At 40.2% G+C, this 24005-nt stretch overlaps 4 protein-coding genes and 2 pseudogenes across 6 annotated transcripts in view; 1 reads left to right on the top strand and 5 right to left on the bottom strand.

Annotated features, from left to right (window-relative positions):
* Window positions 1-67: 67 nt before the first annotated feature.
* On the bottom strand, window positions 68-6117 carry LOC110744515 (putative disease resistance protein RGA3). 2 transcript variants are annotated; one of them, XM_088255108.1, is made up of 4 exons: window positions 5866-6117; window positions 2789-5393; window positions 1180-1288; window positions 68-825 (listed from the first exon to the last, which is right to left on the bottom strand). In XM_088255108.1, exons 1-4 carry the CDS (start codon window positions 6115-6117, stop codon window positions 759-761), a joined length of 3033 nt encoding a protein of 1010 aa, XP_088111234.1. In that variant the 3' UTR covers window positions 68-758. The 2 variants fall into 2 exon arrangements, 1 of the variants encoding a protein (XP_088111234.1); XR_015836623.1 differs by having other exon boundaries at window positions 775-825; window positions 1180-1262.
* Window positions 212-613, bottom strand: LOC110745847 (DNA topoisomerase 6 subunit A pseudogene; annotated as a pseudogene).
* Window positions 1180-24005, bottom strand: part of LOC148293581 (putative disease resistance protein RGA4) — an 83726-nt gene continuing 60900 nt past the window's right edge. The window contains exon 4 of the mRNA XM_088255111.1: window positions 1180-1262. The gene's annotated coding sequence lies outside the window, so the exon portion shown is untranslated. The remainder of the gene's footprint in view (window positions 1263-24005) is intronic.
* On the bottom strand, window positions 6155-7140 carry LOC148293585 (putative disease resistance protein RGA4). Its single transcript, XM_088255121.1, has one exon. The coding sequence runs from the start codon at window positions 7010-7012 to the stop codon at window positions 6155-6157; it is 858 nt and encodes a 285-aa protein (XP_088111247.1). The 5' UTR covers window positions 7013-7140.
* Window positions 7439-15925, top strand: LOC148293584 (uncharacterized). 2 transcript variants are annotated; one of them, XM_088255119.1, is made up of 3 exons: window positions 7439-8808; window positions 15175-15292; window positions 15550-15925. In XM_088255119.1, exons 1-3 carry the CDS (start codon window positions 7912-7914, stop codon window positions 15582-15584), a joined length of 1050 nt encoding a protein of 349 aa, XP_088111245.1. In that variant the 5' UTR covers window positions 7439-7911; the 3' UTR covers window positions 15585-15925. The 2 variants fall into 2 exon arrangements, with proteins under 2 accessions (XP_088111245.1, XP_088111246.1); XM_088255120.1 differs by having other exon boundaries at window positions 7440-8808; window positions 15175-15259.
* LOC110767235 (putative disease resistance protein RGA3) lies at window positions 20964-23399 on the bottom strand (annotated as a pseudogene).

Genomic DNA, 24005 nt, shown 5'->3' with positions numbered 1-24005 from the left:
GCCTCAACTAATTTCCAAACTTGCAATCCCCTAAGAAACACAAATTTGTCATCCAAGCCGAAACGAAGTCGTGAAATCTTTGTTCATTCATTTCATTCCTTTTCCATACAATTGAACAATTGAAGAGATATTACAGCACTTCATAGCCAAATGTGAGTAAATCCATGGCTTACTTACCATCACAAAACTTCCACCAAACTCAAGCCATGGCTCATATCCAATCCTGCTCCTGCAGTTTTAGTGGCAAATAAGTCTCTGAGAGATATTGAAAGCCGAATGTGCTCAAAGCTTGAATTTCTGCCTTTTGCTTGGTTTTCACCATAAGAGTCAGCTCCTCAACCCATTTCGGGTTTTTCTTCACAAAATCTTCCTCCAGCATTTCTTTCCCTGTCTTAATATCCTGATCAGTCATTGTCAACCTACACTGCTCCGGTATCTTGTACTTGTCCAAATCACAGGGCCGTATCCCCAACCATTTTATATCCGGCGTCGTCAAATTCGCACTGTCATACGACATGTTCTTCAACCCGCAACCATAAACAGATAAAATTTTCAGCCCGTATGGATCACTGTCCACAAGGGCCAACACCGGCAGTTTCAATTCCAGCTTCATCTTCCTCAAAAACAGCCTGGTTGCAACATCTGTCTGTCCCTTGGCGGTGACGGCAATGGACGGAAATCGATAATCATAATCTCTTTTCTCTCAACAGGGAACTCTTAAGCCACCCAAATGATCAGGAGAGAAACTTTTACAAAGCCTAGAAAGTTTGCTTGATCGGATTCTTGATAAAAAATTGTTCCATAAAACTGAATCTCCCAAAGAACCTGATAATACAGATTTGAAAGACAATCAGAAAGATACATTAATGACCCAGTTTCCAAACAAGAAGTGCAAATTTAGTGCTATCTTGACGAACAAAGCAACACGAAAACAAGCCTTGAAAAGAAATGCAACATTGGAAGCTAAAATTTGGAGAAAGTTTGACAAAAACTCATCAGAAAATCCTCAAAATTATAAAAATTAATATTTGATTGATACGAAGCAAAAGCAGAAGCTGTATAAAGAAAAAGTACACACTCTAATAGATGCCGCTGCATAAGCTGATAAGGAAAAGATACAACAAGCCTGGGGAAGAGTACAAGTATAACAATGCACTGAGAATTGGGAATTGCTTGTACCTTATAATTACAATGAAATTCATTTTTCTGAAACACAGCTTCTTCAATCTGCACCCCATGATCAACACCTGTCTCTCAACCAACTGATCAAAGACAACTTTGGTCAATGCTGCTTGTGGAAAGAAAAAATGATGGGCACTGGCAAACAGAGTAAATATTCTTTGTATAGATGATTTAGAAAGAAAAGTGATTTCTGGATACTTTGGGAGATTAATGAATTTGAAAACTTACACACATCATATCTTTATAAATCATATGGTGTGTATGTATGTGTATATGGATGTACTGAATGTACAGAACACTTGAAAACTCAGAGTTTAATTTGTTTTGGTTTTCAACTTCCAACCAAGTGATTATAAATCATATCTTATTGAAGTAATTGAATGATTAAACTAAAATGCGAATAGAAGGAAACAACCTAATTAATGATAAGTGGGAACGAATCACACAAACATTTTTTCTTAGCGGTTTACATGATTAAACAAGTCAAAGAGAAAGTAAACAAAAAACAATCAAGTTAAGTTAGATAGGGCTTCTCTAGTAGGCCCAATCCCAGATGTAATTTTGTTTAATTGTGTTCGGGCTTAGCCCCCAACTGTGGCGAATCCACATAGGGGCAAAGGGGGTCAATTGACTCCCGCAAGCTTGGAATCCACCATAGGAGGCCAAGAACTTGACCCAAAGAGGGAGCAGCCATAGCCAGGAGCAAGCTTGCTTGCTGCGCGGCGCCCAGCGCTTCATTTTTTTTTTCTTGACATCAAAACGACGTCATTCCACTTAAGTTTTTTTTTTAAATAAAAAAGCCCACAGGCAACAGCCTCATCAGTGCTTCGACCTAGCAGATTTGGATCATTTTTCTGCTGAGCCAAGTGACGTTCATGCAAATTGTACCTTTTAGCATCAGCTTGCAAAGAAGCCAAGATCATCATTTTTCTGCTTGGTTCTGCCCTCTCCATTGTTTTATAGGCATCATCCATGGTGGCCATGACACGGTAGCACAGCCATTAAGTATGGCTTTTATGGTGGATCCAGAATTTCATCTGCTTGCGAACAACTTAAGTAAACCTTACCTGACTTGTATATGTTGACCTCTTAGAATCAAACCCTGGAGTTTGATGAGTTCAACAGAAAAAGCTAAAGACGGAAAAAAAAAAAAAATTCCTGAATTAATCTATAAAACCAAGTTGTGTTTATCCCGGGCCAAATCATTTGTTCTGTCTAACATTTTCTTACAATTTACAAATATTTTTCTTGGTGATATATTTCTTGGAAACAAGCCCTCTATCAAAGAGGCTAAAAGAATTATAAACGAAAGTCGCTATTATCATCAACAAGAAAACATACCGTACATAATCTGTAATATAAAAGAGAGAAATACATATAGTACTTTCTTATATTGAAAATTTGACATAAAATACGAGACTGGTACATTTTGTATAGAATTTTTTTTTACCTTTTAGATGTTGATCCCTGTAAGGAAAATTCCTGGATCCGTCACTGGCCCCCAATTCACCAAAAGGAGATTTTTTTTATAAAAAAAAAACGTAAAGAGAAGAAAATAATTGATTTCAGAACCTAAGAAAACAAAAAATAAAATTTAAAAACTTACCATAGATGTTTGGAATATGTGAAATCTTGGGCCATTCTGGACCGCTGTCTTTATTGCATCTCTCTTTCAGAAGAGGACAATTTTGAATATATATGTACTGTAATTTGGTGAGACATTTCATTGCTTCAAGTGTAGGTAGATACATCAGATTCTTGCACTTCCATATACTTAGGATCTTAAGATATGCAAGATTTCCCAACCACTCTGGAAGAGCCTCCATGTCGTCGAAGGAGTTTATTGTTAACGAAGTTAGACAAGTGAAGCATTGAACTTGTTCAGGTAGATAGTTGAGCTTTGGCCAACCCCACAAGCTTAATGTTTCAAGTTGTGGAATAACTTGAAAAGCAGGGAAGGAATCGAGCTCCTCCCATAACCAACCAATTTCCAATTGCTTTAAGCGGGCGAGGGGTGCTGCAAACGCATTGGGGGGTAAACCTTTTAATCCACCACAGCGACATATCTCCAACTCACGGAGTTGTGTGAGGCTGTCTAAACTTGGAATAGCTTCGAGATTCCCACAATTCATTATTGATAGGTGCTCAAGAGAGGTACAATGTTGTAACCCATTTGGTAGGCTTGATAATTCAGCACAAAATGAAATCTTTAATTGGCCGAGGGATGGGAGTCCGTGTGTGATTGGAATAGCTTCGAGATTCCGGCAAGAGTAAATAGACAAGTGCTCAAGAGAGGTACAATGTTGTAACCCACTCGGTAGGCTTGATAATTCATCACAACTTGAAATCACTAATCGGCGGAGGGATGGGAGGCCGTTTGTGACTGGAATAGCTTTGAGATTTCGGCAAGAGTAAATAGACAAGTGCTCAAGAGAGGTACAATGTTGTAACCCACTCGGTAGGCTTGATAATTCATCACAATTTGAAATATATAATTCGAGGAGGGATGGGAGGCCGTTTGTAACTGGGATGCACTCCAGACTTTCACAATGGGCTCTAGTCAACTCCTTAAGAGAGGTGCAATGTTCTAGCCCATGAGGCAAAGACCTAAGATTAGGACAGGAAGAAATACGCAGTGACTCAAGGGATGCGCAACCACCATATACATCGGCAGCAATACAAATGAACTCAGGACAATCTCTTATCTCCAAATATGCAAGATTCTTGTTGTTTTTTAACATCCCTTCTGGCAGAGAAACAAGTCCCCTTATCTTCTTTATCGTGAGACGAGTAAGAGTCGTCAGCTGAGTGCTTATAATATTAGCTATCGGCATGCCGCTATTCATGGAATCTATCTCCAACTTCTGCAAACATGGAAAATGATCTATGGGAGCACTTCTCAATTGATCACAATTCCTCAACAACAACTCCTTAAGGCGAGAAAACACCACTCTTCTTTCTGTTATTGAAAATACTGCAGCTTCTTCCGTCCTCCATTCAGTTAGGTTCTTTGCATTTTCAACAGCTAATCTTTTCAATGAAGAAAATAAATCTCCACACATCATCCAGCGTGGAAATGTCTCACCACTGAAGTTGCGAATCTCTAAGCTTTTCAATGCAGAATGCGGTTTAAGGCCTTCTAGTACATCCCTGTCATTATTGATGCCTGCTCGTAGACAACCCCATGAAAACCTTAGTCTGCGTATGTTTGTCTTCTCCGCTAACTTTGCCTCTTTTGCTTCTTCTCCATCTCTCACATGCTCCAGATGTTTAATAAATAATTCGCCTTTCAAATGCTTTAAGCCACCCAGCTCCTTTATTCCACGACCTCTCTCCTTACCCACAATGAAAAAGGATAATGATCGCAGATTTTTCAACCGCCCCATGCCAACTGGATATCTTCCATCTCCATGCCAATCCTCAAAATGAATATGTCTCAAGTTGATCAAATTTTGCAGTTCCTTGGGAAACTCTTCAAGTTCGAGTTCATGCATTCTTAACGTTTGTAGGTTATAAAGCTTGCCAATAGATTGGGGGAGCTTTTTGATCTTTGTTGCTGAAATATCTAGATACCTCAAGTGTTTCAGCTTTCCAATTGAATTTGTCAACTCATCAATATCAGACTCCTGTAATTTTAAGACACGCAAACCTTTAAATCTTGGTAAGATGTTATCAAGAACTTCACATTTCAAAAACATTGAGCGCACTTTATGAACAATTCCTTTTGGAATTTCTTGTAGATCTATGGTTGAATTCTGCGGCACATGTCGAATCTCATTGGAGCCCTTGGTCTTTGATTTTGATACATCTTCTGCAAGATCATGCACAAGATCGTGTATCTTGCATGTGGTAATAATAGTGCCATAATAGTAATCCATTCTAACATCTTGAAAAAAAGAGTTCTCCAACAGAATATTGAAATATTGATTTCCCACATCCTCCATCTCTAGATCACTATTGTTGGGAGAAGGGTGAAGCAATCCTTGAGCCATCCAAAGTTGAATCAAGTCATCCTTTTCAATTTCAAAATCTTTGGTGAACATTGAGCAATAGGCAAAACATTGTTTCAAAGTTGGTGATGTCAATTCATTAAAACTCAACTTCAAAACTGATGAGATTCTTTTTTCTTCTTGAGGTAAATCCCATATTGTACTTTCTTGAATTACCCGCCAACCATCAATTTCTTTGAACCGCATCATACTTCCCAAAACCTGTTGGTATATGAGTTTGAATCACAATTAAATGATATAATAGCGTAAAATAACTAAAATAACAATATGTTTTAAGCATTTTATTTACTCTGTTACTGTATTCGAACCCCGTTCTCATATCTCTTATAAGAAAAACAATCCACCCTCAAGAAAATTAACAAATAAATTTATAGTATGTTGATAACAAATAGAAAATAAAATGGTATCTGCCATTTTTCAAGCACAAACATGAACCTAATCGACATTCCCAGCATTTTCTTTTCCGGTAAATATGCCAATACTGATTTTTTTCTTCTTCTTTCTAATCCCTGTTCGATCATTCGTTTTAATTGTAATGCAAAATAGAAAGAACTCCTTATACAATATTTTCCTTTAAAAATTAATATAGCAAACAAAATTATCGATGTCCAGTGGAAAGCAAATAACAATAAGCAGAAAGCAAGCAAAAAATTCACCAAATGGATGAACATACCTTTGCAACTAATGGAATACCTCCACACTTTTTGGCGATGTCCCTTCCAATTCTCTCTTGATCTTGATTTAAAGTAGGATCACTCTCATTTGGAAATGCTCTATCCTTCAAAATAAGCCAACATTGATCATCTGATAATTTTTGCAAATCATACCTAGAAAGTGTCTGTGAAATTGATGCAACCCTCGCACTCCGGGTAGTGACAAGAATGTTGCTTCCTTGGGTATCTTTAACACTTAACAAACAACTCATCAAGTCATTCCATTTTTCAGAATCTTCGTTTCACACATCATCCAGTACGAGCAAATATCTTCTCCCTTTCAGATCTTCTTGAAGATTTTTTTATTATTGCATCCTTGTCTTGCATCCTAGCCTTTTCCGGTTTAAGATGTTCCAAGATCTTGCTTAAAATTGACTTGACCTCAAAAGGAATAGATACACATATCCATATTTTTTCAGTGAAGCGTCTGCCTATCTCATCTTGATGATATACAGATTTAGCCAAAGTTGTTTTTCCCAAGCCGGCCATTCCCACAATGGCCATCACGGGTAGATTTTCATTCTCTTGAGTATTGCTTGAGTTGATCAAGGTTGTAACTATCTCTGACACAATCTGCTCCCTTCCAACAATGTTCTTTTCATCTTGTTTAAAGATGGAGACAGTTTCCCTGTCAACTGCAATCCCATGAGAGGAGGTTGCATCTGAGAATTTCTTATTGACAAGCCCAATGCTAGCTGCCTTGTTATTCAAATTCTCCAAAGCAGAGTTGATGTTCTCAATCTTATGTGCCATTTTGAGACGAAATAAAATGGGATTGTAGTGGAGTGAAAGGAAGTTGAGCACTTTTTTCTTCATTTGGTTTCGCACTTCCACTTGACGGCGGAGAAGTTCATATCCGCATTCATCCAGCACATCATCGGCCTCATGAGCTATGTCTTCAAGCTTGTTCAACCAAATTTGCACGGCTTCGGGCCGAACTTCTTTTGATTGCCCGGCATCTCGTAACATGGCTTCAGTCAGCAACAATGATTCACGCAGCTTTGTCAACTCTCCTTCAAATCCCCATACAAGACTGATTTCTTCAGAGGCAAGTGAAGCCACTTTCTTCACTATTTCCTGGACACCGAAAGTAACAACTTCTGCCATCTTTCTATCTCTCTTCCTCTCTGCTCAATCTAAACAATTAAAGAAAGAACAGATCAATGAATGCTCATTCAGTTTGGAACAGTAGCAATACGGTATTTATAGACTAAGGTGAGATCAGAATCTAAACCTGCATACAATAGTGTGGTGTTGTAATTAAATTAGCTTATTCTTCCTGACCAATAAGTCGTAATTAAATTTGAACGTCATATGGCCGACTTCAAAAGCTAATAATTTAGGAGGCCACCCAACAAAGTAAGTTGTCGGTTGGCTGAATTATTATTACATGCCAAAGTTGTGGATAGATTTCCTCAATCGTGGCATGACTAGACTACCAAGTGATGAGGCAGAAAAAAATCTATTTAGACTCACCCTAAACCCTTTCCCATGCCATTTCCTAGGAAGATTCTGTTAGTTAAGACAAAGACAAGACATAGACAAGACCCTAAACCAAGGAATGCTTGTCTACCATCTCTCTACTTTTCCATGTTTACATATCCATGTTTTAGGGATGTTTACACATCCATGTTTTAGGGGTACCTTTCCAGGATTTGTGCTAGATGTAATTATTAATTAACCATGTACAATTGCATATAACTCTCAAGTGAGTAATACAATTTCATATTAGCATTCTCTGCAAATCTTCTTCTCCAAGTTCATCTCTATTCTCTCAATTACACTATCTTTGGCATGGTATCAGAGCAATCGATTTTGGTTGCCTCTGCATAACCTTGTTCTTGCCTAATCTCTACCTATCCTTGCCCATAACTTGCTGTTGTATTGTCCCTATCTCATACCTTGCCTTGCCTCAAAATTGATCTTGATCACAAGCATTATTTGTGCTCTTGTTTGCTGAAGTTTTAAGCTATTTCTTCCTCTACATCCTTTTATATATTTACCTCATGGGTGACACCAACGACTCCATCAACTCCACGGGCGACTCCTCTAAAATCGACTCCACCAAGATCGACTCCACCACTCCACCACCCCGGTCCTCTCATGACTACTCTCCAATTACTCCTGATAAGTTGGATGGGTCCAACTATCCTGCATGGTCTCGTAGTGTTCGCTTGGCCATCACTGCTCGTCGTATGGCTGGTTTCATTAATGGTAAAAAGATTGCCCCTGCCATTGATGATCCTAGCTATGAAGCTTGGGATGAAGACAACTGTTTGGTGCAGTCATGGCTCCTCAACTCCATGACCAAGAATGTACGTGCCTTATTTGATCACTGCTCAACGGCTTATGCGGTGTGGGACGCAGCTCGGAAGACATATACTGTCACACAGAATAGCTCCAAGTTGTACCAACTCCGTCGTCAATCAGTCACCACCTCTCAAAGTGGTGAACCTGTGAATGTATTCTATGAAAAATTACACATAATATGGCAGGAAATTGACAGCCTCCGTCCCTGCAAACATACCAATCCCGATGATGTGGCTCTTCACCAACAAGCACTTGAAGTTGAACGTGTGTACGATTTTTTGGGAGGACTCCATCCCAACTTTGATTCCGTTCGTAGTCGGATCCTTGCCATGAACCCGCTTCCAGCAGTCATTGAAGCTTATGCACTTGTGGTAGAAGAAGACAATCGCCAATCTTCCATGCTTGGCGGTGGGAGTGCGATGGCGGTCAAGCCATATCGGCCACCACACCGTACGTCCTCCGGACTTCCCCCCCGGGAGCCCAAAACTGAAGATGCAAAAGGAACTCAGAAGTGCACTCATTGTAGTGGTAATCATCTTGTTGAGAAGTGCTTTAAGCTTCATGGTTATCCTGAGTGGTGGGATGCTCTCAATGTTGGGAAAATGGCTCACCTAAGGATACAAGGTTGGTTTTGGCGCTGAAAGGAAGATTTTGAATCTGCCTAAAAGCGACCGGTCGCTAGGCATTTGCGACCGGTCGTTTTGAAGCAGATTCGAAGTCTGGAGCAACATCAACGAGCGACCGGTCGCCAGTTCTTTGCGACCGGTCGCAGGAAGCTAGCGACCGGTCGCTTAGCATTTGCGACCGGTCGTTTAGAAGCAGATTCAAGGTCTGGAGGAAAAACCAAAAGCGACCGGTCGCCAGTTCCTGGCGACCGGTCGTCCCAGTCGTGCTGTGACGATTTCTTACGCGTTTTCAACAGTGTTTTCAATGGCTATCGCTTTCCACAAGATTTCAGAGGCTTAGTGGGTCACTTCTGAGTTAAATGAACGTTGACTACCTGCTGGATAGTTGGGAGAGCACTCATGGCTAATTGGTTATCTTATTTCAAAGATATCACTCTCCATTTTCTGGTGTAAGTGGGAGGTGGCTGAGTTGGATTCTATTTACCTACTTGATCTGACATTTAGTCTAAGTGGTGACTAAAGGGAAGAACGTGGAGGACAAGCTGATATCTTATCTCTTGTCTATTGGCTTGTGTAGGAAATGGGGTGAAGTAAGATAACACAAGAGGAGAAAACAAGTTGAATAATTGTAAGTGGAAGAAGCTGGTATTCCAAGTTGAGTTAGAGCTGAAGTTTTAGTTGTGTGTTCAGAAAAACTAAGGTGAGAGTAAGAGAGTTCTCTAAGTGTATCAAGGTGTTGAGCAAGGGTGTGAGAGAAACAGATTAGGAGGGTAGTGTTCTAAGGGGGTTTCCTTTGTAAACCAAAGTTGTAACCTATCTTCATTAGTGAAATTTCTCAAGGTGATCACCAAAGAGGATGTAGGCAATTTGCTGAACCTCTATAAACACTTGTGTCATTTGTGCTTGGTTAATTTCTGTGTGTGTGTGTAAGACTCATCCATCATTGAGTTCTTTGTCCAAAGTCCATCAACAACAAGATCTTAAAAGGGCAGTGAGTTAGTCATTAATTCTCAACAAGTGGTATCAGAGCTGTGTTTGGCAGCTGGAGCTAGTTCTTCTCTTGGAGTGCTAGTGTGTTGAAGATGGCAAGTGACATGGAAGCTGAGAGTGGTAGCAGTTCACAGCATATGAAGCCACCACAGGCAGCAAGTATGAAGGTGGAGTTAAAGCCTTTCACAGGGAAGGAGAACTTCACTCTTTGGCAACGAAGGATGAAGTCAGCTCTTACACAACAACAGCTCCATGTAGTGTTGGTTGGCAAGGAGAAGAAGCCAGCAAGCATGACGGATGATGAGTGGGGAGTTCTTGACGAGTTAGCCAGAGGAGCTATCGAAAACTATCTCTCCGATGAGGTGCTCATCAACGTGATAAAGGATACAGCGAAGCAAACATGGGAGAAGCTCGAAGAGATGTTTGCAGGGAAATCGTTGTCCAACAAACTCTTCCTCAAGGAAGAACTCCTGAATCTTAAGATGGAGGAGGGAGGAAATCTAATGGAACATCTAAGTAGTTTCAATAGATGTGTTGCTGACTTGCAGAGAATGGATGTGAATTATAGTCCGGAGGATAAGGCTCTCATGTTGTTGACATCCTTACCTTCGTCCTATAAACACTTCCGAACCACTCTTATGTTCGGAAAGGTTACTCTTGATTTTGAGCCTGTGGTGCAAGACATCATGACACACCATAGGATGACTCAACGTTCGGGAGAAAACTCTCAAGGTGAAGGTCTAGTTGCAAAGACCGGAGAGAGAGGTCGTTCAAAGAGGCGTGAAGGCAAGAAAGGCAATAGAGGAAGGTCCAAATCCAAGGCGAAAGATGGTTGTTTCGAGTGTGGGTCAAAGGAGCATTGGAAAAAGAATTGCCCCATATGGAAGGAGAAGAAGAACAAAGGGAAGAATGCAGCAAACACAGCGGAGGATGTCACGGAAAGTGATGGTGAGCTTTTGTGTGTTAATAGCAATGTTAAAACAAATGCATTGGCTAATTCTTCAAGGTGTTCCTCTTCCGATTGGATTTTGGATTCCGGATGCTCATATCATATGTGCTCAAACAAGGAGTGGTTTGACACGTATGAGAAAGAAGATAGCAGTGAAGTGATGATGGGGGATGGCTCAATGTGTAGAGTCAAAGGAACCGGTACAATCAAGGTAAAGATGCATGATGGGGCTGTTAGGACGCTTGGAATGGTAAGGCACATTCCAAAGTTGCGTAAGAATCTCATTTCCCTTGGAACTCTTGATAAGAATGGTTATTCATTCAAAGCAAATGGAGGGAAACTCATAGTCTCAAAAGGTTCACTTGTGATTATGAAGGGTGAGATTCAACCTAATTGTCTATATAGGTTGTGTGGTACAACAATCATAGGTGGAGCAGCTGTATCTACAAGCAAGGACTCGGAAGATGAAACTCAGCTTTGGCATTTGAGGCTAGGGCACATGAGTGAGAGGGGCATGCAGGAACTACACAACAGAAAATTGTTGAAAGGTGTTCAAAGTTGCAAGCTTGAGTTCTGCAGATTTTGTACCATGGGAAAGCAATCAAAAATAGCTTTCAAGCAGCGAAACAAAGAGGAAGAAAGCACGGGTGTGCTAGATTATATTCACACGGATGTATGGGGGCCATCACCGGTTAAATCGAAGGGTGGAGCTCGCTATTTTGTGACTTTCTTGGATGATTTTTCCAGGAAGGTTTGGGTCTACTTCATGAAGGAGAAATCTGAGGTCTTCACCAAATTCAAAGAGTGGAAGGCGGAAGTAGAGAACCTAACCGGAAGAAAGATCAAGATCCTAAAGAGTGACAATGGTGGTGAATATAAGGACAGCAAGTTCCTTGAGTTTTGCAAAAGTGAAGGCATTAAAAGGCACTTTACCGTAAAGAAGACACCCCAACAAAATGGAGCTGCGGAGAGGATGAACCGAACTCTCATGGAGCGTGAGAGATGTATGAGAATTCATGCAGGGTTGCCCGAATCTTTTTGGGCAGAAACGGTTAACCACGCTGCCTATTTGGTTAACCGATCGCCTTCAAGAAATCTTGAGTTCAAGTGTGCAGAGGAGGTATGGTCTAAAAGGTCAATCGATTATTCGAATCTTAAGGTGTTTGGGTGCAGTGCATATGCACTTATTCCTAGTGATGAAAGATCCAAGTTGAAGCCAAAGTCTCTTGAATGTATTTTCATTGGATTTGAGAGTGGTGTGAAGGGCTACAAGCTGTGGGATCCAGTGAACCACAAGAAGATACTCAGCAGAAATGTTGTGTTTGATGAGAAGACCATACCTATGAACAAAGTCAAGAATTCAGAGGCAAAGGAGGATGTTGTTGAGAAAGAAACAACCTTTGAAGTTCCACTCAAGAAGGTGTCAAGAAAGACTACTCAGAAACAGCCAACTGAAGACGTTCAGGAGGAGGTGGAGTCCGACATTGAAGAGGAAGAAGCTGGGCAGCATCAACAACACACTCAAGAAGAAGAAGAGGCTCAAGAACAGGTGGAGCCATCATCTATAGCTCGGTCCAGGCCCAAGAGAACCATCAAACCACCTCAAAGGTTTGGATGGGAGATGGATGCAGTTCACTATGCCCTAAATGCTAGTGAAGAAGAACCAACCACGTTCCAAGAAGCTGTTGAGAACAAGGAACGGGAAAGTTGGATGGAAGCTATGATGCAAGAGATGGAATCTCTACACCAAAACTCAGTTTGGGAGTTAGTTCCTAAACCCAAAGGTCGCAAGGTTATTGGCTGCAAATGGGTGTTTAGGAAGAAAGAAGAAATGCATGAGAAGGGTGCCACCTTATTCAAAGCTCGGTTGGTGGCAAAAGGATTCTTGCAAAAGGAGGGAGTTGATTATGATGAAATCTTCTCTCCGGTGGTGAAACATACTTCTATACGACTACTACTCTCCATAGTAGCACAAGAGGACATGGAGGTGGAGCAAATGGATGTGAAGACTGCTTTCCTTCATGGTGAATTGGAGGAAGACATCTACATGAGCCAACCTCAAGGGTTCATTGAAGCAGGGAAGGAAAATCTGGTTTGCAGGTTGAAGAAGTCTTTGTATGGACTGAAGCAATCTCCAAGGCAGTGGAACAAGTGCTTCGATTCTTACATGATGAAGATTGGGTATAGAAGATGTGAATCTGATTGTTGTGTGTACTCTCATGCATTCAAGGATGGTAACTTCATCCTTTTGCTTCTTTATGTTGATGACATGCTAATTGCATGTAAGGACATGTCAAAAATCCAGAATTTGAAGACATTACTTGGAAGGGAGTTTGACATGAAGGATCTTGGTGCTGCACAAAAGATCCTAGGAATGGAGATAAGGAGAGACAGAAAGGAAGGCAAGTTGTGGCTGTCACAAAGCAAGTATATTTCCAAGGTACTTGAAAGGTTTAATATGATGGATTGCAAACCGGTGTCTACTCCTTTGGCGGAGCATTTTAAGTTAAGTGCAAAAGAATGTCCTTCTACGAATGTGGAGAAGGAGGAAATGAGTAAAGTTCCATATGCAAGCTTGGTAGGGTGTCTCATGTATGCAATGGTGTGCACACGCCCCGACTTAGCCCAAGCCGTTAGTGTGGTGTCAAGGTATATGGCGAATCCTGGAAGGCAACATTGGACAGCAGCAAAATGGATTCTCAGGTACTTGAAGGGCACCAAAAGGCTTGGGATATTGTTTGAAAGACAACAAGGAAAGGCATGTGTGTCGGGGTATGTAGATTCTGATTATGCAGGAGATCTAGACAAGAGGAGATCCACCACAGGATATGTCTTCACTTGTGGTGGAGGACCGATTAGTTGGAGAGCAGTGTTACAATCGGTTAGTGCCTTGTCTACTACGGAAGCGGAGTATATGGCTTTAACGGAAGCTTCAAAAGAAGCGGTATGGCTGAAGAGATTGGCAAAGGAATTCGGGATAGCTCAAGACTTGGTGGTGATTCTAAGTGACAGTCAAAGTGCTATTTGCTTAGTGAAGAATCAAGTGTTCCATGGGAGGTCCAAACACATTGATGTGAGATACCACCGGATAAGGGATTGGGTGAATGATGGAGACATCACAATAATGAAGGTTCATACAAATGAGAACGCTTCAGATTGCCTAACAAAGCCAGTCACAACAGCTAAGTTCAAGCATTGTTTGAGCTTGCTCAATCTTGTTACATGCTAAAGATTGAGGTGGAGTTCTTGAGAGTTATTAGGACGATTCTCAAGACATTACAGATGTCCTAGAAGGCAATGATGTCCACAAGGAGTATTAGGCTCGCCATGGTGGAGATTGTTGGGAAAATGGCTCACCTAAGGATACAAGGTTGGTTTTGGCGCTGAAAGGAAGATTTTGAATCTGCCTAAAAGCGACCGGTCGCTAGGCATTTGCGACCGGTCGTTTTGAAGCAGATTCGAAGTCTGGAGCAACATCAACGAGCGACCGGTCGCCAGTTCTTTGCGACCGGTCGCAGGAAGCTAGCGACCGGTCGCTTAGCATTTGCGACCGGTCGTTTAGAAGCAGATTCAAGGTCTGGAGGAAAAACCAAAAGCGACCGGTCGCCAGTTCCTGGCGACCGGTCGTCCCAGTCGTGCTGTGACGATTTCTTACGCGTTTTCAACAGTGTTTTCAATGGCTATCGCTTTCCACAAGATTTCAGAGGCTTAGTGGGTCACTTCTGAGTTAAATGAACGTTGACTACCTGCTGGATAGTTGGGAGAGCACTCATGGCTAATTGGTTATCTTATTTCAAAGATATCACTCTCCATTTTCTGGTGTAAGTGGGAGGTGGCTGAGTTGGATTCTATTTACCTACTTGATCTGACATTTAGTCTAAGTGGTGACTAAAGGGAAGAACGTGGAGGACAAGCTGATATCTTATCTCTTGTCTATTGGCTTGTGTAGGAAATGGGGTGAAGTAAGATAACACAAGAGGAGAAAACAAGTTGAATAATTGTAAGTGGAAGAAGCTGGTATTCCAAGTTGAGTTAGAGCTGAAGTTTTAGTTGTGTGTTCAGAAAAACTAAGGTGAGAGTAAGAGAGTTCTCTAAGTGTATCAAGGTGTTGAGCAAGGGTGTGAGAGAAACAGATTAGGAGGGTAGTGTTCTAAGGGGGTTTCCTTTGTAAACCAAAGTTGTAACCTATCTTCATTAGTGAAATTTCTCAAGGTGATCACCAAAGAGGATGTAGGCAATTTGCTGAACCTCTATAAACACTTGTGTCATTTGTGCTTGGTTAATTTCTGTGTGTGTGTGTAAGACTCATCCATCATTGAGTTCTTTGTCCAAAGTCCATCAACAACAAGATCTTAAAAGGGCAGTGAGTTAGTCATTAATTCTCAACACTCAAGTCCCGCAACAAAACACCCAAGGCAGCATGTGTTGTAACTACCGATGCTCCTCCATCTTCCACCCTACTCTCCGACTCCGAATCAGGTACACGACCCACTACATGGATAATTGACACAGGTGCCACTGATCATATGACTTTTGACTCTACTATGTTTTCCACAATATCTTCTAAGTCTCGTCATCCTTACATCACTAGTGCCAATGGAGTTCCCTCTAATGTTGCTGGTGAAGGAACTATATCACTTTCCCCTTCCTTATCTTTATCTCATACACTACTTGTCCCCTCCATCAATTGCAATTTGATGTCTGTTGGAAAATTACTTGACTCACATAATTGTTATGCCACATTCTATCCTTCCCATTGTCTTTTTCAGGACCTCACGACTCACGCGACGATTGGGCATGGTAAACGAAGAGGGGGGTTGTATTCCTTGACGGTCTCTTCACCACCAAGGGCAGCTCATACTCATGGTTCCAGCTCACAAGCTCGCAATAAACACCAGATTTGGCTTTGGCATCGTCGCCTAGGACATCCATCCTTTGGCTATCTTCAACGTTTGTTTCCGTCTTTGTTTCGTGGCTTAGATCATTATCAGTTTCAATGTGAAACCTGTGTATTGGCCAAAAGCCATCGAACTGTTTTTCCCTTAAGTGATAATAAAACGGAATTTCCTTTTGATTTGGTTCACTCTGATGTTTGGGGTCCTGCTAAAGTTTCTTCCAATGGCAAAAGATGGTTTGTTACATTTATTGATGATTGCACTCGCATGACTTGGGTTTATCTACTAGCTCATAAAAGTGACGTTTCCGCTGCAATCCGTGAATTTCATGCTATGATTACCACACAGTTCCAAGCCTCCATCAAAGTATTCCGGTCTGATAATGGTGGGGAATATGTGAACAATGTCTTGACACAATTCTTCCGAGACCACGGCATCATTCATCAAACCTCCACATCTTTTACTCCACAACAAAATGGTGTTGCAGAGCGAAAGAATCGACAATTACTTGAGGTCACTCGTGCATACATGCTGGATAAATCGGTCCCTCACTACTTATGGGGACATGCCCTTCTTTCTGCAGTCTATGTAATTAATCGGGTACCTAGTAGTGTTTTGAAGTTTGAAACTCCATTGAATACCTTGGCTCGTCACGTCTCTCTTCCTACAGTCCTCAAGCTGCCTCCTCGCATATTTGGTTGTGTGGTATATGCTCATGTTCCATCTCATCATAGAAGTAAGCTGGACCATTGTGCCATTCGATGTGTGTTCGTTGGATATGGATCAAATCAAAAGGGCTACAAGTGTTACCATCCTCCTACTCGCAAGCTCTTTGTCACTATGGATGCCACATTCCGTGAAGATTTATCATACTTTGAAGCTTCTAAGCCCCCTTCTCTTCAGGGGGAGAGGAGGAATGAAGAGAAGGGAGAGAAAAATCAAGTCTGTGAAGAAACGACCGGTCGCACTGACCCAAGCGACCGGTCGCCTTGTTCCAGATTTGGTGAAAAACGATTCTGTGAAGAAACAACCGGTCGCACTGACCCAAGCGACCGGTCGCCTCGTTCCAGATGAAACACGACTCTGTGAAGAAACGACCGGTCGTAGGCAAGAAGCGACCGGTCGCGAAGACTCCTGTGAAGAAAATCGATTCTGCCCCAAAGCGACCGGTCGCACAGAACCCAGCGACCGGTCGCCTCACAGCAGTGAACTTGAAGATGGCTACAGCGATGAAGGTACTGAAACACTGTCGTTCTTGTTTGGTGAAGATCCTGGAGGGGACAATCCAAATGATTGCTGTGATCAACTACAAAATACAACCCTTCCTTCTCAACCATCGGACCAATCGTCTCGTGATGAGGAAACACTTGAGGTAATTCCTAAAGCACCTAATACTATACCATACACTCTCCCACCTAGGACCACTAGAGGAAAACCCAAACCTCAATATTGTCCTGACCTCACTGCCAAGTCTAAATATCCCATTAATAACCATGTTTCAACTCATAGATTGTCAAAATCATATGCATCATTTGTCAATCAATTATCTACTGTATGTGTTCCAAATAAATGGCAGGATGCTATAACAGATTCTAGATGGGCTGAAGAAATGGCAATTGAAATGGAAGCTCTGGAAAAAAATTCTACATGGGAAATGGTTCAGTTGCCACAAGGGAAGAAACCAGTTGGATGTCGGTGGATATACACCATTAAATACAAAGCTGATGGATCCATAGATCGATACAAAGCTCGATTAGTGGCCAAAGGGTATACACAAACATATGGAATTGACTACCAAGAGACATTTGCACCTGTTGCCAAGATCAACACTGTACGTGTTCTCATGTCATTGGCTGCAAATCTTGACTGGCCACTACTGCAGTATGATGTAAAGAATGCATTTCTTCACGGGGACTTGCAAGAAGAAGTGTATATGGAACCACCACCGGGGACCTCTATGACACTCGGTCCCAACACCGTGTGCAAGCTGAGAAAATCGTTATATGGGCTAAAGCAATCACCATGAGCCTGGTTTGGAAAATTCACAGATTCTATGAAGCGCTTTGGGTACACTCAGAGCCACTCGGATCACACTTTATTCTTAAAGCGTCGTGGTGACAAACTTACGGCCCTTATCATCTATGTTGATGATATGGTGGTTACCGGTAATGACAATGAAGAAATGAAGAATCTGCAGAAGCTCCTTGCTAGTAAATTTGAGATGAAGGAATTAGGTGAGTTACAATATTTTCTTGGCATAGAAGTTGCTAGATCAAAACATGGCATATTTCTATCACAGCGAAAATATGTGTTAGACTTGTTAACAGAAACTGGAATGCTTGATTGTAAGCCAGCTGATACACCCATTAAGCAGAACCACAAGTTAGGGATGTATCCAGACCAAGTACCCACTGACAAAGAAAGGTATCAAAGATTGGTTAGGCGACTGATTTATCTATCACACACACGCCCCGACATAGCTTATGCTGTGAGTATGGTGAGTCAGTTTATGCATCAACCAAGTGAGGCACACATGAATGCAGTAATACGGATCATGAGGTATTTGAAGGCTGCCCCTGCAAAAGGGTTGATATTCTCCAAACATACACATATGGACCCAGAAGGATACACAAATGCTGATTGGGCAGGATCCATCACAGATAGACGTTCTACTTCTGGATATTTTACTTTTGTGGGTGGCAACTTAGTCACTTGGAGAAGTAAGAAGCAAAAAGTTGTGGCTAGATCAAGTGCTGAAGCAGAATTTAGGGGAATGGCTCAAGGACTGTGTGAATTGCTCTGGTTACGGAACTTACTGAAGGACCTTGGAGTTAAACCATTAAAGGCTACAAACTTGTACTGTGACAATAAAGCTGCTATCGAGATAGCACATAACCCAGTACAACACGACCGTACCAAGCATGTGGAAGTCGACCGACACTTCATCAAAGAGAAACTTGAAAAGGGTATAATTAAGTTTCCGTTTGTAAAATCGGAAAACCAACTTGCCGACATTCTGACGAAGGCCGTATCAAGTAAAGTTTTTTATGATTCACTTGACAAGTTGGGCATGCGTGATATCTTTGCACCAACTTGAGGGGGAGTGTTAGTTAAGACAAAGACAAGACATAGACAAGACCCTAAACCAAGGAATGCTTGTCTACCATCTCTCTACTTTTCCATGTTTACATATCCATGTTTTAGGGATGTTTACACATCCATGTTTTAGGGGTACCTTTCCAGGATTTGTGCTAGATGTAATTATTAATTAACCATGTACAATTGCATATAACTCTCAACTGAGTAATACAATTTCAGATTAGCATTCTCTGCAAATCTTCTTCTCCAAGTTCATCTCTATTCTCTCAATTACACTATCTTTGGCAGATTCCTTTTCCATATTCTTTACACTATTTTCCTCTTTCCAACTCAAAACATAGATTTTTTTATGAACGGGGGAGAAAAAGCCACAATTTTCCTTTATTTCATAAATGTTAGTTTTTATAAAATTGCAAAAAAGTCATTTAAATAGATTTAAATGCCCTTAAAATTAAAACTCAAACAAACAAATATATATCCCAGATTCTTGGTCCTCATTGAAGCAACTACAGCTATGGAAGCTCATATTTGAGGAAGCGATGCTGATGATGGTTGATTGATCAAATATTCACGAAATTGCACTTAGTTAAAATGTATATTCTTTGCTATCACGGTTTTCTTAATCGATGATGTAATCATGCAAATAAGACTTGCGAGGACCAATGAATTTGAGTTTTGGTTTCATCCAGGTTCACAAATCTCCAATTTGTTAGGACCATATCTCATCGTCTAACTGCAAAGATTTAAACATGAATATTTTACAAACTTACACACATCGTTTGGTACCCTGGAACCTTGAATTTATATGTGGAGTTATAAAACAAGATTGTTTTTTATTTTTTATTTTTATAAATCATCCCCCAGTTCACCAAAAGAAGATAAAAAATAAATAAATAAAAAAGTAAAGAGAAGAAAATAATTGATTTTAGAACCAAAGAAAACAAATAAGAAAATAGAAAAACTTACATTCGATGTGTGGAATATGCGAAATCACGGGTCATTTTGGGCCGCTGTCTTCGTTGCATCTTTCTTTTAGAAGAGGACAACGGTACATCAGATTCTTGCACCTCCATATTCTTAGGAACTGAAGAGATGCAAGACTTCCCAACCACTCTGGAATAGCCTCCATGCCATGAAAGTCGCATATTGACAAATTATTTCACTGTTGAGAATTCACAATATCCCACTAAATCTGGGATTAGTCAGGAAACTATTTCATTGTTGTAATTTGCAATTGATTATGTATTTTTACTTACCTAAGTTGTACAACTAGATTGCTTAATTGTAGGACGACTTATGTATAAATCCATTTGCTTGGTTAATGAGAAATTCATTCTCGCAATTATATTCTTATACCAATTTTACCAGATTACCTCGAGTTTCAGTTAAGTGAAGTGTTGAACTTGTCAGGGAGCCTCCATTCCGTCAACCACTCTGGAAGAGCCTCCATGCCATCTCTTATCTATTTTTTCCCCATGCTAATATCCTCTTTTTAACAGGTTGAAGCTCCGATCGTTGTTCTCGCAGTTCTACGAACGATCAAAGAGAACTATGCCTTAGGTATGAACATATCGCTTTAGATGCCTTTATCTTATTTGAGAAGCCATTTATTCAAACATATTTAAGATAGGGTAAAATCAGATTTATTTACATAAGCAAATGAGAAAAGGAAAGAAGCTTAGGATGCAGAGTTTCTAACTTTCATGCTGATGTTAAGACTTACTGATGGTTACAGGACATTCCGTAAAAGATGACATGCTGATCGTCGTAGGAGTCCATGAGGTTGATGGAGGCTCAACCACACAAAATTTAGAGGTGAAAGAAACAACAACCAAACTTCTGCAGGATGAATTGGGGCTCAAGGTTCTTGCAACAGGACCTAAAGTTGGACTTGATACTACAATAGAACCAGGGAACACTACTGATTCAGATCAAGATTTAGAAGAAATGTCAGGGAAGGATGAACTACCCGCAGAGTTGATCTATTCCACGTGAAGACCCGTGGTAACCAGGGGATCACTGCAACATTGGCTGCGGAAAAGAAGTGCTCCTAGAAGGTGACTGCTGCATATGTAATTTGTACATGCTACCAAAAAATCGATAACATGGAATAAGCCTGTATCGTACTGGTGTAACAAAGGGCAAATGTAATTTGCAGAAGCAATGAAAATAACGCAATTTTCCTTGTGTTATACTATTATACTCTTAAGTGCACAATTTTCCTTATGTCTCAAGTTGATCAAATTTTGTAGTTCCCTGGGAAACTCTTCAAGTTCGAGTTCATGCATTCTTAACGTCTGTAGGTTATAAAGCTTGCCAATAGATTGGGGGAGCTTTTCGATACTTGTTCCTGAAATATCTAGATACCTCAAGTGTTTCAGCTTTCCAATTGAATTTGGCAACTCATCAATATCAGACTCCTGTAATTTTAAGACATGCAAACCTTTAAATCTTGGTAAGATGTTATCAAGAACTTCACATTTCAAAAACATTGAGCGCACTTTATGAACAATTCCTTGTGGAATTTCTTGTAGATCTTTGGTTGAAATCCACCACACATGTCGAATCCCATTATAGTCCTTGGTCTTTGATTTTGATACATCTTCTGCAAGATCATGCACAGGATCGTGCATCTTGCAGTGGGTAATCACATTATTGCCATCCTTTCTAACATCTTGAAAAAAAGAGTTCTCCAACAGATTATTGAAATATTGATTTCCCACAACCTCCATCTCTAGATCACTATTGATGGGAGAAGGGTGAAGCAATCCTTGAGCCAACCAAAGTTGAATCAAGTCATCCTTTTCAATTTCAAAATCTTTGATGAACATTGAGCAGTAGGCAAAACATTGTTTCAAAGTTGGTAATTTCAATTCATCAAAACTCAACTTCAAAACCGATGAGATTCTTTTTTCTTCTTCAGGTAAATTCCATATTGGACTTTCTTGAATTAACTGCCATCCATCAATCTTTTTAAGCCGCATCATATTTCCCAAAACCAATTAATGTATAAGAGTTTAGATCTCTTTTAAATGATAATAGCACACAAATAAGTAAAATAATAACAATATGCTTTAAGCATTTTATTTACTCTGTTATTGTATTCGAAACCCCTTCCCATATCTCTTATAAGAAAAACAATCCACCCTCAAGAAAATTAACAAATAATTTTATAGTATGTCGATAACAAATAGAAAATAAAATGGTATCAGACATTTTTCAAGCACAAACATGAACCTAATCGACATTCCCAGCATTTTTTTTTCCTGTAAATATGCCAACACTAATTTTTTCTTCTTCTTTCTAACCCCTGTTATTAAGTTCGAGCCTTCGTTTTAATTGTAATGTAAAATAGAAAGAACTCCTTATACAATATTTTCCTTTAAAAATTAATATAGCAAACAAAATTATCGATGTCTAGTGGAAAGCAAATAACAATAAGTAGAAAGCGAGCAAAAAATTCACCAAATGGATAAACATACCTTTGCAACTAATGGAATACCTCCACACTTTTTGGCGATGTCCCTTCCAATTCTCTCTTGATCTTCATTTAAAGTAGGAGCACTCTCATTTGGAAATGCTCTATCCTTCAAAATGTCCCAACATTGCTTGTCTGATAGTTTTTCCAAATCGCACCATTTGGAAGAAAGTGTGTGGACGATTGTTGCAACCCTCGCACTCCGGGTAGTGACAATGATGTTGCTTCCTTGGGTATCTTTAACACTTGACAAACAACTCATCAAGTCATCCCACTTATCAGACTCTTCGTTCCACACATCATCCAATACGAGCAAATATCTTTTCCCTTTCAGATTTTCTTGAAGATGTTTGATTATTGCATCCTTGTCTTGCATCCTAGCCTATTCCGGTTTAAGATGTTCCAAGATCTTGCTTAAAATTGACTTGACCTCAAAAGGAATAGATACACATATCCATATGTTTTCAGTGAAGTGTCTGCCTATCTCATCTTGATGATATACACATTTAGCCAAAGTTGTTTTTCCCAAGCCGGCCAATCCCACAATGGCCATCACGGGCAGATTTTCATTCTCTTGAGTATTGCTTGAGTTGATCAAGGTTGTAACTATCTCTGACATAATCTTCTCCCTTCCAACAATGTTCTTTTCATCTTGTTTAAAGATGGAGACAGTTTCCCTGTCAACTACAATCTGATGAGAGGAGGTTGCATTTGGGTCCCTACCGACTAGCCCAATACTAGCTGCGTCATTCTTCAGAGTCACCAAGGATGCATTGATTTTCTCAATTTTCCGCCCCATTTTCCAACGAAACACAATAGTATTGTGGTGTGAAAAGAAGTTGAACACTTTTTTCTTCATTTGGTCTTGCACTTCTACCTCACGGCGGAGAAGTTCATATCCGTAGTCATCCAACACATCATCAGCATCATGAGCTATGTCTTCGAGATCCTTCACCCACCTTTCCACAGCCTTACCCCGACCTTGTGATTGTTTGGTATCTTCTAGCATATCTTGAATCCTTGACAATGATTCACGCAGCTTTATCACCTCTCCTTGGAATCCCCATAGAAGACGGAATTCATGTTCGGCAAGTGAAGCAACTTTCTTCACTATTTCCTCGACACTGAAAGTAACAACTTCTTCCATCTTTCTTTCTCTCCTCCTCACTGCTCAATCTAGACAATTAAGGAAAGAAGAGATCAATCAATGCTCAATCAGTTCGAAAAACTAGCTAGGATGAGCTACAACAAGACATATATAGACAAATGTGAGATCTGAATCTAAACCTACATACATTAAACAATATGTAAAATTGTTTCATCCTCATCCTATCCAACAATTAGAAAATAGAAATTATATAATGTAAGATGTTTATAACAATCCAATTATTTGAACCGTCAATTTTCTAAATCTTATTTCAACATTCGTCCTCACCAAACAAAATCCAACAACATCTACTACATGACCCTGTTTGCCTTTTTTTTTTTCAAATTTTTGTCCAATGAAGATTATTGCGAAGAACTCCAAGTAACAGTCAAGATAGTCCTAAGAATTTACTGGAAAATGCAAACCATCAGTGCTCATATTCACCCGTCCTACTCTGATATTTTTGGGACAAAAACAGCCCAAATTTAGCCACGAATTAGAAAGAATCCAAGAAAAAAAAAAGGAAACCTTAGCAAAAGTAATTTGGAAAATTTTGATGGCTATACCCCTTCTAAGTAGTAGATTTTGGCTTAAGTTTAACTACAC

The sequence above is a fragment of the Prunus avium genome, chromosome 6, assembly GCF_965620075.1.
Source record: "Prunus avium chromosome 6, drPruAviu1.hap1.1, whole genome shotgun sequence".
Classification (NCBI taxonomy): domain Eukaryota; kingdom Viridiplantae; phylum Streptophyta; class Magnoliopsida; order Rosales; family Rosaceae; genus Prunus; species Prunus avium.
The sequence above is the reverse complement of the archived record's forward strand: the minus strand, read 5'-3'. Positions and strand labels throughout refer to the sequence as shown.

Coding starts and splice junctions, on each gene's coding strand:
- LOC110744515 (XM_088255108.1), bottom strand. CDS start 6,117: ATGAGTTGTTTGTTAAGTGTTAAAGATACCCAAGGAAGCAACATTCTT. Junction 5,394..5,865: donor GTATTCCATTAGTTGCAAAG/GTATGTTCATCC, acceptor ATATACCAACAG/GTTTTGGGAAGTATGATGCG. Junction 1,289..2,788: donor ACATATTCCAAACATCTATG/GTAAGTTTTTAA, acceptor TTCCACAAGCAG/CATTGACCAAAGTTGTCTTT.
- LOC148293585 (XM_088255121.1), bottom strand. CDS start 7,012: ATGGCAGAAGTTGTTACTTTCGGTGTCCAGGAAATAGTGAAGAAAGTG.
- LOC148293584 (XM_088255119.1), top strand. CDS start 7,912: ATGGGTGACACCAACGACTCCATCAACTCCACGGGCGACTCCTCTAAA. Junction 8,809..15,174: donor AGTGGTGGGATGCTCTCAAT/GTTGGGAAAATG, acceptor TCAACACTCAAG/TCCCGCAACAAAACACCCAA. Junction 15,293..15,549: donor TACATGGATAATTGACACAG/GTGCCACTGATC, acceptor TGTCTTTTTCAG/GACCTCACGACTCACGCGAC.